Source organism: Diabrotica virgifera, chromosome 4 (assembly GCF_917563875.1).
Source record: "Diabrotica virgifera virgifera chromosome 4, PGI_DIABVI_V3a".
Taxonomy (NCBI): domain Eukaryota; kingdom Metazoa; phylum Arthropoda; class Insecta; order Coleoptera; family Chrysomelidae; genus Diabrotica; species Diabrotica virgifera.
Window position 1 is genome coordinate 21,962,028 of NC_065446.1, and position 13,117 is coordinate 21,975,144.

Below are 13,117 nucleotides of genomic sequence, written 5' to 3' on the forward strand. Positions count from 1 at the left end.
ATATTGTTTTCTTACTGTTTTGTTACATTTTAATATTTTCTTCCACAAAATTTAAACTACATAATTTAATTATATTCAAAACCACTGTCAAACAGTAATACGTTCAGTTACCCTATTTTTCCACATGACAAATAATGTGGAATTGGACGAGTGAGTCTAGGCTTCGATTACGAATCAAAGCGCCCCGAAATTCACGGGTTCGATTCCCGATGCAAGTTTTTATTTTTTTATTTTTTTATGCATTTTATGATTGTAAGTATATTTGTTATATAATTTTTTTCTTCAGAAAATGCGTATTTAAAATTTTTGCCAACAATTATTATCGTTCAGAAATAATTTTTTCTTTGTGGCATTTTTTAATGTGTTTGTGTGCGTTTTATTCTTTTATTTTTTTTAATTTTTGGTATTGTCTTAAAAATCACATATTATATAGTAGAAGTATAAATTCTTACGTGCGTACAAAGTACACACACATTCTTTTTTTATATATATTTTTGGTTCTCATAAGGTAACCTGTGGCGCCCAATATTTTTTTTGACATCCTTATTTTGATTTTTGTGTTTTTTCATTTCTAAGCTAATAAGAGTATACTGACAACATCCCTTAAAAATCCACCCCACATCTCTTCCGATTCTGAGCTACTAGGCCATGTCCTTCATTGTGTAACATCCCCTAATATGACATAATAACATCTTGTCACAATTCTATTCCCTTTTCTTGATATACAAATGTCACCCTCTTTTGGGGCATGTTACATGGTATGGCCACCTTCAGAGAATGCCTGAAAAGAGATGGCCGAAAAAAACAGAAAAATTGACTCCACCCACTAGAAGAAAACGAGGTAGATCGTGGAAAAAAGATGTCGAAGATGCAATGAGCGCCAGAGACCAAAAAACTGAAGATTGCTTCGAATAAACGCTGTAAATTAGGATGCGAGAAGCGGCGACAGCTGTAGAAGACTCGCTTATTATTATATATATATATAATTAAGCTTTTCTGTTTTTTTTTTTTTTTTTTTTATTTGTGACTTTAGCACTTAGCTATTTAGCCAGATACAACTTGATAATAATTAATACTAATACAAAAAAAAAAACTATTAAACCTAATACAAATTATTAAAAAGAAAAACATATTATTCTAATTTACTTAATACTAAATAAAAAAGTGTCTATCTATACCTACTATTGCAAACAGATCAAAATTGTCAAAAGAAAAAAAAACCTCTTAAAAATTACTAAAAGACATTACTATAAATAGGGAAAAGGAGGGAAAATAAACAATTGGGTAAAAAAAAAGGTTAACGAAATTGGCTAAAATTGATTACAGACATACATTTGTACTATGTATAAATTTGATTAGACAATCATATACTCTTTTGTCATTAGTAGCCAATAGGTTATTTATTTGGTACGGAGGAAATATTTGCAGCGTTTGCAAGCTGCTTAAAAGAGTTCCTGTATGCTGAATATATTTGGAACAGTTAAAAAAGATATGATTAAGATCTCCTTGTTCTTGACATGTTTCACACAAGTCTGAATTGTAAATTTTGATTTTAGCAAGATGAGTAGGATAACAAGCATGACCAAATCTCAATCTTATTAAGGTTGTTATATATTTACGGATGTTACTAAATTTCTTAAACCATCTCGAATTTGGAATTTGTGGTTGTATATAAATATATTGTGTTGTTGAGTGGTTACAAAAAGTTTGCCAATAAGTTTTCCAACGATCTATTTGATTTCTTTTAGAGATACAAAAAGTGTCAGGAATACAAATTCTCTCCTCTGGTACAATTTCAGCTGAAAAGGTTATTGCAGCTTTAGCTAAAGAATCAACATGCTCATTATATTTTATACCAACATGAGCTTTTACCCAAATAAAATTAGTAGATTTATTTTTATTTTTAAGCTTGACAAGCATGTTCTTAATTTGGTAAATGAAAGGATTAGAATTATAATTGGGTAATTTTGAATTTTTGAGAGATAATAAAACTGACAATGAATCGGATATTATTAACACTGAATTATTGTTTAAACTATCGAAATATATCAAGGATTCAAGAATTGCAATTGCTTCTGCACTAAAAATTGAGCAATTAGAAGGTAATTTGAACATTTTTTCTGTTGACTTAGATGGAATGTAGAAAGCACATCCGGTCCCTTCCGATGTTTTGGATGCATCTGTATAGATTACAGTTGCTTTGGGCCATTTGTCTATACAGGAATTCAAGATGCATGAATCTAATAATGAACTATTATAATATGTAGGTATACGTATATCAGGTTCATAAAAAAATTCGAAATAGTCGTTAGTATCAAGGTTGTTGATATTGTTGATATACTTATTGTTGCACATGGTTCTAAAGGCTGTACACAGGGTTGGTGTATTTTTATGAGTCCAGTAACTGTTTGTTAGGTCATCTGTGTTTAGTGAGCTTATGCTAGAATATAATGAATTATTGATACATGCAATTTTCACAACAAATTTTTCACTCAGATAATCTCTTCTAAAATTCAAGGGAGGTTCTAAAGCTTCAACATGCAATGGTGCTATTGGAGTAGACTTCATTGCTCCCATACAGATACGTAGAACAGTACGTTGAAATACATCAATTTTATTTAAAATTTGTTTACTTGCTGATCCATAAAGTATACATCCATAGTCCAGAATAGATCTGATGTAAGATTTGTAAAATAGTAAAGCTGTTTCTACATCAGCTCCCCACCAAGTTTTAGAAATGGATTTTAAAAAGTTTAGACCTTTATTGCTTTTGTCAAGCATATACTCGATGTGTAATTTCCAAGTTAGCTTTTGATCTAGAAACATGCCTAGATACTTTATTGACTTGCAGAAATTTAAAGTTTGGCCATTTAATAAAATAGTATTTGTGTTAGGAATATTATGTTGTGAAAAAATACACACATTAGATTTACTAGTGGATAAATTAAAACCATTTTCACAAAACCATTTTGAGAAATATTCATGTAATTTTCTTAAGATTGTAAGGGAGGGTTCATATTTTGTCCTTTCTGTATATATGAGGAAGTCATCCGCATATTGGATTGTTTTGTAAGTAATACTTGGTGCATTAAGGCTATGAAAATCAGCCGTATACAAATTAAAAAGAAAAGGGCTTAAGACTGATCCCTGAGGTAATCCCCAACTATTATAACGTGGTCCAAGAAGTTCATTTTTATGGTTTCTAACGTATAGGCGTCTATCAGTGTAGAAATTAAGAATAGTTTGTGCTAGTTTTATGGGTATTTGAAACTGATTGATCATTTTGTCTTTTAATCGAGGTAAACACACACTGTCATAAGCGCCTTCTATATCTAGTGATAAAGTAGGCAAATAATTATTTCTAGAAAAATTACCCTGTATGTCCGCTACAAGTGTAGCTAAAGCATCTAAAGCTCCACATCCTCGTCTGTATCCAAATTGATTGTTTGGTAGTAACTTTTTAGTATGGACCCACCATTCTAGTCTGTTTTTTAACATACGTTCCAAAGTTTTAAATACACACGAAAAAAGAGAAATGGGTCGATAAGATTCGGCTGAATTTGGATCTTTTGTAGGCTTTAGAATCGGAATAACAATTATGTCTTTAAAAATATTTACGTCAGAATTGTCTTGAATTATACGATTAAAAAGGTCCAATAGAAAATGTTTTGCTACTTCTGGAAGGTTTAAAAGCATGGAGTATTTGATATGATCGTATCCTGGACTATTATCTTTACGATTATTTATAGCGAAAATTAGTTCATTGTAAGTAAAAGGTTTTAAGAGAAAATGATTTTTATCAGCTGGGGTTGATGCTATGGAGCTGGGAATTATTTGAGGGTTCGCAGTTGGGGGTGCAACTTTAATAAGAAAGTCATCCATCCATTTCTGATCTAAAGATTTTATGTTTGATAGCGGTTTCCTGTAAAGTTTTTTAGCTTGATTCCAAAGAGTTGTAGCGGATGTATTTTTATTGAGCGAAGAGACCCATTCAATCCAATGCTTTTTGGCTATACTTTTTAATGTTTTTTTGGTTCTAGCTGCAATCTCCTGATATTGAACATAATTTTCAAAATTACTTTTTTTCTTGTAATTTATTAGAGCCAAAGCCAATTTTCGTTGTTTGATAATATTGTCACAATCAATATTCCACCAAGGAGGTGGGTGCCTTTTACATTTATAAGGTTTATATTGGGGTATAGCTACTCCCGCAGCCGTATTTATATTATTTATGAAGAAGGAGTACTTATCAATTAGATTATCCGAGTGAAAATTGTTTGTATCGTGTAAATTTTGAATAGTAGAGGAATATAACGCCCAATTGGCTTTTTTAATATTCCATTTATTTTTAGGAGATATTTCATTTTCATTAATTGCAAAAAGAAGTTCTATAGATATGACATAGTGATTTGATCCTAGAGTGTCAGGAATGACATTCCAAGATGTCTTGTTAACCAATTCAGGTGAACAAAAAGTTACATCGACAGCCGAATCTTGTTGATCAGGACGTCTCAAAATTGTAGGTTCGCCATTATTTAAAATTGTTAAATTTAAATCATCTGCGACATTTATAAGTTGTGACCCTATGGTATCATTATTACGACAACCCCATATAGAGTGGTGTGCATTAAAGTCACCACCTATAATTAAAGGACCCTCAAATTGTTCAAAAATTTTAGTCCAATCGTCATATTTTGTTTGTATTTTTGGAGGTTTATAAACAGATAAAAAATTTAACAATAAAGTTCCATATTTAACTTGGATAGCACACACTAAAATATTTTCATTGTAATTTATATTGATTTTATGTTCAACAAAACGAAGAGATTTGTGTACCAAAATTGCCACACCAGCGTAGCCATCGTTTCTGTCATTGCGGACTATATTGTAACCACTAAAACTATATTTTTGATTTCTTTTGAACCAAGTTTCACTTATAATAGCAATGTCAATATTTTTATCATAAAGAAATTGTACCAGACTATTTTTGTTAGCTATAGCAGAACGTGCATTCCATTGCATTATATTTAAATTGCGTGTTTTGGGCATTTTATTGGTTTTTCAAAGTATCCTCCAATACCTGTTCTATGCTACTTGTAATTAATTTAATATCAATAGGTTGTCTATTGTTACTTGAAAGAATTTTATTTAAAAAATCCACGATAAAAATGGATAGGTTGCTAGCTATACTACTCTTCTTGGTTTCCAAACAAGCGTAGTTTGGTTTATTTGAATTTATCGGCAAAGGTTGTGAAGGTCCAAAGGAGAATGGAAATAATGGTTCATGGATAGGTGACTGGATAGTGGGAGAGTTTGATTTTCTCTTCTTTTTCATTGGAGGACTAAAGCTTACAGGATTGGGTTGGGAAAGGAAATTATTTTGATTGCAATTGGTATTTTTAGGAATTTGATTAGGTTGTGATAATGACATACGATGGTTGTTAGGAAGAACAGGAAAATTTTGGTCATAATTTGTTAGCGGTGAAAAAGAGTTGTGATTTACTAGACTGGATAAGGAGTTTTCAGAAATTTCTTTAGCTTCTTTAAAGGAGGTTTTTTGCTGTATCATTATATTTTTAATTTTTTTTTGATTATCGTAAGAGGGACACTTTTTTGAGATAGAAACATGATCTTTGCTTTTACAGTGTATACAAAAAGTTAAATTTTTATCACAATTATGTTTATCGTCTTTAATTTCTCCACAATTGATACACTTTTCTTCAGTACTGTTACACTGCTTAGATACATGCCCAAATTTAAAACATTTGAAGCATTGGGTCACTCTTCCTACAAATTGTTCGACAGGAAAAAAGACTCTATTAAAAGCTACTCGATCAGGTAAAATATTCCCCTCAAAAGTAACAACAATAGTTTTTTTTGGTACAAAATCAACTGTTCTGTCTTCTTTTTGGACTTTTCTATTTAATCTGTAGATATTAGTGACGCGTGAGTGTGATTCTATATTTTCCATAAGATAGTTGATATCGTAACGAGTATCAACATCTCTTACTAACCCTTTAATTTCAAGTAAGTGATTTGGAATAAATGCTTTTAAATTTTCTGACTTTAGGAGGGGATGTTTAACTAAATTATTTGCTTCTAATAATGATTTTAATAAAACCTTAATCCGGTTTCGGCCTATACTCTTAATTTCCAAAATGTTATTAAGTTTAAATTTTTTAAAAAGGATATGGGCAACTGTCATTGCATGCAATTTTCCTACATTATTTTCAGTGCTTTCTATGTATACCCAAATATTTTGTACATTGTACTTATCTGAAAGAATATTGAAAGTTTTCGGTTCCAACTGCTTTGTTTTCTGGAGGTTACTATCACTTGGATTATTACTAGTAACACTTGAAATTAAAATACTGTTATCCATATCAGCATCTGTCGTCACAAAAGACGTCGGTTGTGTAGTTTTGTCCCCCATCGGGGACCGATATTTATTAGTTGTCAGAATACCCTTGTCTTCTTAATTGACTTTTCACTAAAATTTTAAAGTTTACCTATATAAATAGGTATACAATTTTATTCACTGACAAAAACTGTTACTTTTTCAACTCGTATGAAAGTTTAAATAATACTTTTTGAGCTAAAAATGTTAATTTTTACTAAGAGTAGATTTTACTTCGTACTATCAGTTTGAAGTTTAAAACGTCAATGAAGCTTTTCTGTTATATATATATACGTGTGATTTAATTTTTCTATTTAGAGACTCAAGTCCAATTACATCGTAGCTATTAAACTTTAGCCGAAGGAAAAATAGTTTCCGAGTTTCGAGAAACTTCATGCCAGTCCATAAAAGTTCAGTTTCGTATGCAGTACACTAAAGTTTTTATTTTAAACTTTCATAAGAGAGTTACTTGGATGAGAGCGTGTATTGAGGTCAACAGAGATTAAGGGTATGTTCTGGCTCATTATTTATTTATAAGGCCTTTTGAACGTGTTCCGTAGTTGTCTTGTTTCTCATCAAGTCGTTGCATATTTTACGTGTTTTAGATGCTAATAGAGGTTACAGTTTATTTATTTATTTGTCAGTTTATAGATTGGTTGAGTAGATGATTAAATTTATCTAGTATTCGATATTACAAAATATTGTTATTTTTTGTAAAAAATAATTTTTAACTAAAACATGGTTTAATATTATGTAAAATATACGAATCAATATAGAAGATGTTATGTTGTTACTTCCAGATTTACCACATCTCATATCGACAATAAACAGTACATTTATAGCATGGCCAAATTCACTTTGTATTTGAGATTTGGATGTGCACTAGTCTTGGTGTTGACGTTCGGTTTTTCCAGATTTTTTGATTTTTTTGTTGGTAACGTATCGCCAAGTAAAATACCAGCACGGTACCAAAATAAAATTCAGAAAATGTGGAAAATCGAACGTCAAAAACAGTGCTCATCCAAATCTCTAATACAAAGTGAATTTGGTCGTACTGTACGTGCTATACGCTGTGAGCTCGTACGTAGAGGGGATATTTACAAATTAGCGAGCGCCAGTAGTGGCAAGTCTGTAAACGTTTACCGGAAATTTGACATAAATGTCAAAGCGATTAATTTAAAATTAAAAGTAAAAACATTAATTATAAAAAATATTAGTTGGTCAAAGCTGTGGTATATATTTTTTCCACCTACCTCTACCGAAAGTATACTTTTCCGGACCTGATTGTAGGGAGCAAAGTTGTACTTTTCCTCCCTAGGGAGGAAAATATTTTTCCTCCCTAGGGAGGAAAAGTAAAAGTGATGTCATGGTGTTTCATTTATGAAATATAACTTATTGACGCCCTGTACAATATCTAATTTCTATTACGTAAGTATCTATACATTTTAACGTTTATTTATAAAACACCCTGCATTTTGCCGAATGGTAAAAAACAGTAAATTGTTATTTTGATTTAACAATGTTTACATTAATAATTTGACTTATATTTGACAGTTGACAGTTATATTGTACCTACTTGTTAGTTTTAGTTCGAATAAATTTTGTTGGTTAGTTACATAAATAAATTAAGTAAAAATGAAAAAATCACTTGTTATTTGAGGAAGGTGGAAAAACCATATGTATAACATGGGAGTAAAGTGCCTTTTCCTCCCTTGAATGATTACTGCCCTCCGCTACGCGTCGGGCAGTAAACTTCATTCTCGGGAGGAAAAGTAGCACTTTCCTCCCTTGTTATACAAATAGCTATTACCTTAAATATACTTACGTTTTAAATACTGAATTTCAGTTTTTTTAATGTTCCGTAATATGTAATTATAAATTAATCTTAGCGCCATCTACACGATAATTGTGAAAGTATCCGAAGTAAGAAATTCATATTTTATCAATAGAACGTCAAAATGATTAGCAAAATCTTAAAAAAATTGATTAAAATTTAATTAATTTTTTGCATTGTAAATATTAAGCGATAACAATTAAATAATAAATTTAAAAATTAGCGGTGAAAGTGGAATTAGTAATCCACCAGGAGCGCCACCAGAGAAGCTCAGAGCGTATACCCCATTCCACGAATATACAACTGTTTTGGATTATTGCGACAACGAATATTTTACTGTGCAAAATATGAAGTAAGAAAGTAAATAATTATAATGGTAGGGGAGCACAAGCGGGGATTTTTGCAGTTACTCAAGCGCGTCAGAAAAATCATATGGGGAGAAATCTTGTACCCTGTAAATTTACCACTACCATATTATATTGGATATAAATACAGGGGAGTTCGTTAAGGAGGGTCAGAAAAAAAATTTCTATCCTCAGAACAACTCGAAATCGTCGGATTAAGATAAGGTAAGTTAAGTACATTCAAAACAATATATATTTTAAAAATGTGACGGTTTAAGCGGGGCGTAAGGAAATAGGTGAGTCACAAAATTTCACAAGATAAAGCGAATGTTTCGAAAAATAAACGTCTGATCAAAGAACTAAAAAAATAGCGTAAAAACGTATTTTATTTATTTTTCCATTTATTTTATTATAAACCATTTTATTTATTTTTCTAATAATATTACTCCTATAGAGTAACTAGGTCCATTTTCCGTTGGAATTTACCTAGCTGTAGACGGGGTTGTGAATTGCATCTTTTAGAATTCCCTCTTCTCTTCAATTTTTTGAAGCCATGGTGTCTCCAGGGAAATGGTTCAATAAGTTTCTCAATTAAATATCTTTTAAAAATATTTTTAAATATTTTTATTAGGTTGAAAATCTTTGACTTAAAAAAACGTGTTTAATATTTTTCAAAAATTTATCGACTGACACCAAACAACGACCCCACCGAGAGCACGGAAGTAAATTTAAATAGGAAATCCGCGATATTTCGTAAAATGAGTGAAATGAACATCAGATCAAAAAACTGCAAAATACACGTATTAATATTTTTGAAAAATTCATCGAATGACACCAAACACGACCTTCCACGGAGTTAGGGTGGGGGGTTCTCTTTAAAATCTTAAATAAAAGCCCCATTTTTATTGCAGATTTGAATTCCTTACGTAGAAATAAGTAACTTTTATTCGAGAGGTTTTGTCGAATTATGGATAGATGGCGCTATAATCGAAAACAAAACGATTGTTGGAAATGGAAAATTAAATTAAAAATGGAAAGTCCCCACCTAAATGGAAAACTTTACTTAACTTTTTTTTGTTTTAGGAACCAATATTTACAACCCAATAGGTCCCCACAACGCTCGAGTATTTGCAAATTTAGCATACATTCCTCCTCTACTATAAATTACATTATTGTTTATTGGAATAGATTTTTAGGGCAATTTACTTTAGTACTTCTTATGTTGCACACTAAAATATTCGTTGTCGTGATAACCCAACACATTCGTATATTCGTCGAATACACTATAGAAACTTGTCTTCGTATCTCATAGACATAATATTTATTAAATTACATAAAACTTGATGAATTAGACAGATCTAACAGTCTTTTTTTTTCTTTAGTGTTAGATAATATTATTATACGGGATTGAGCCAAAATTGTCGTGTAATAAAAATTACATTTCTTATACTGTTTGACGTTTTGATTTCAACTCCGACAATCGTCCTCAGAAGTTAAAAAATAGGTTTGAAAATTCTGGGGGAATTTCATAAGCTGATCTTTTTAGGTTATGTGTTCTTTTCATATAAATGAATTTTGGTCTGGATCTTACGGACCATAGCAATCCGTGATTGAAAGAACATTGCTTTAGATAACGATGTTATCATTATGTTATAGCAAGAACCTAATATTTTTATTCATAGAGTACTAAAAATAGAAGAAGTCAATAAAGTATGGATTACGATACTTTGTTTTCTAAATTAGGCATTAAGAGGGTTTGGTTGATCTAAATGTGTCTACTGGAAGTAGACACTGTCATATGTCATTTCATGCTCCTCGTTCTGGCGATTTAAAATTTTCTGATGATCAGTTCTGAATTATTTAGCTGTGTGTGAGTGACCAGCACAAGCGTTTGAAAGCGTAAAGTCAGTAAATTGTAAATGTTCAGTCCAATTATTTTTGACAGAATTTTTATGAGCCATTTATAAGGTCTCCGCAAGCATCCATGGCTCGCGTGCGGCTCGCCCTGAAATCTGCTTGGCTAGACCTGAAAACACCACTCTCCGGTCTTGTAACGTAATATTTCCGTAACAGTTGCGTTTACCAGTGGCGACGCGTGACTTTTTCTAAAGTGTTACCAAAACCATATTATGTAAAAAATCTTAGTTCAAAAAAAATTATTTTGAACCTCCCAAGTATCAGTTTTTGTTTAGTTTATTGACAAAAATGTTAATAACAGAATCGTATAAAGAGGGTTTTGTCATTAATTCTGTTTGCTTTATTGTTGAAAAACTTCTTTCAACGGATGCACGGGAATATTAAAAATAGGTTTGCCAATATAAAAACTTCCTGAAATGGAGTATTAGGTCCTGAAGACTTTAATATTGATACAATTCTTGTACATTTTTTAATATAATCTGGAATATTATAGAGAACTGTCAATTCTGTTTCTAACTTTACTGTGTCAAATTTTTGTCTATATAGCTTTACCAATAATTTATGAAAGGCCATATCTGGGAATTTTTTGTATAATTTTTAAAATTGTCAAAATCATAAATAGTGCCGAACACTCTAGATGCTTTAAATTATAAAACCTATTTTTAAGTTGAATAATCGTAGTGTAAAAAATTCCATAAAAAGTTGGCACTCATCCATATTTAATTGCACGCACACTGTTAGGTATGATTACTCGAGTAGTTACCAATACAAAAAGTGGTAACAAAGCACTAATCCACAGCAATACATCGCGCCCACGTTTCGCCTTTCAAAATTTTCAGCCACGAGCCGTCTCAGAGCGATAGCCGATAGACCATCATGCGTATGTATCCACATTTGAAAGTGCTAACAACGTAGTAAACTAGATCTGTAGTCGAGTCGCATAAGCTCGCCAATATTTTCGTGCGTCTAGTTGGCTTTTTACTGAATTTCTATTAACACTTATATTTCTATTTAACCCTCGTTAGGCGGTGCTTAGATTCTTACGTAAACAACGGTGCGGGGTGCATTTACACCCCAGCTGTATATCCATTTTTTTGTATATGTGAACGTCGTAAAATTGATTTGAAAGATAATTAGGACTTGTTTGTTATACTATGAAACATAATTTTACAAAAAAGTACACATTTCTTCTTAAAAAAAATTATTGTCCTTGCAAGAAAACCAAATGAAATTTTTCACAGAGTGAGCAACACAAAGTTTTTACACACAATACCTTTATGCCGGGACTTTCGATCTTTTTTCTCTGATATAAGTAACACCGACCTTGTCCCGTAGCTCTGTTAGCACCCGTGGAACATCCGAAACGTCTAATTCAGGATATGAAATTTTCATTATTTGCACCTTACAGTCATTTTTTATAAAAAATCATGTAAACGCGAAGAGCTTTAAATGCTGTAATGGGTGGAATACGTTTAGAATTGAATTTAATGCGAATAAAAAAATGGACAAGAATCAAAAAAATTTATTAAACAATATATGTGAAAAAAACGAGGCCGCCTTACGAGGGTTAAAAAAAATAAAATGAAATTATTTCACAGCAGTCTACACACACAGTAGAATTTCAGTATAATAATATATTTAAAAAGAAAATAATCGTTTTGACTCAATTCGAGTCTCTTGCCATCCTCTGACATCTGATGTTTCGGAATCTATTCCTTGTCAAAGAGGCTTTGCAAGAAGACTGAATTGGACCATAACGAAACGAAGAGGAAGTGCAAATATTAAAATATTTGCACCGGAGTATGGTTAGACTGTCCTCTAACGAGAAATGATGAAATGAGTGAAAAATAATTTCAACCACGTATCAAGTAATCTGTTAACCGAGGTACACTAGCACTAAGCGGCGCCGCTAGGAGAACACTCCAACAATGCGTCGCAGATTACTTATATGAAACGTGGTCATTTTGTACTCTAAAACCAAGTAAGGTATGACAAAAAGAAAATAATCGTTTCGTTTTGATTCAATTTGAGTCTCTTGTTATCCTCTGACATCTGATATTTTGGAATATATTCCTTGTCAAAGAGGCTTTACAAGAAGACTGAATTGTGCCATAACGAAACGAAGAGAAAGTACAAATATTAAAATATTTGCACCGGAGTATGGTTATAAATATATTTATTTGCGAGTTTTTTAACTGTTACCAATGGTAACAGTGGTTACATTGACACATCGCCAGTGGCGTTTACATCAATCTTTTTTTTCCGTAATAAAGTAACAGAATAATTTAGGCGTTTGTTACGTCGTATACTACATACTGACATAATAAAATATTACTTACCCTTTCAATTATACACACAAGATCAATAATGCTTCCAATATCTACATGATGTTCTCCTGACCTAGTACCCTGTATGGTGGCTTCAGGAACTACGATTTGCAGATTCACGAAATGCGAAATAAGACCTTGGCTTGTTGATACCTGGAAAGGAAAATAAAATAATTAGTTTTTAATACTATTGTTAGGCTATAATATAGGTATATTTAATAAAATGAAACGGAATTAAGAGGCAACATTTTGTCGAGATATTTGACACACATATCCGTAATGTAGTAAACAATAGCGG

General features: G+C 31.5%; 1 protein-coding gene across 2 annotated transcripts in view; it reads right to left on the reverse strand.

The window, feature by feature from the left end:
• Positions 1 to 13,117, reverse strand: part of LOC126882948 (neuronal growth regulator 1-like) — an 802,823-nt gene that overhangs the window by 105,000 nt on the left and 684,706 nt on the right. For both annotated transcript variants that reach the window (XM_050648025.1, XM_050648026.1), the window contains exon 5: positions 12,832 to 12,972. In XM_050648025.1, the coding sequence (XP_050503982.1) occupies positions 12,832 to 12,972 (141 nt within the window). The remainder of the gene's footprint in view (positions 1 to 12,831; positions 12,973 to 13,117) is intronic.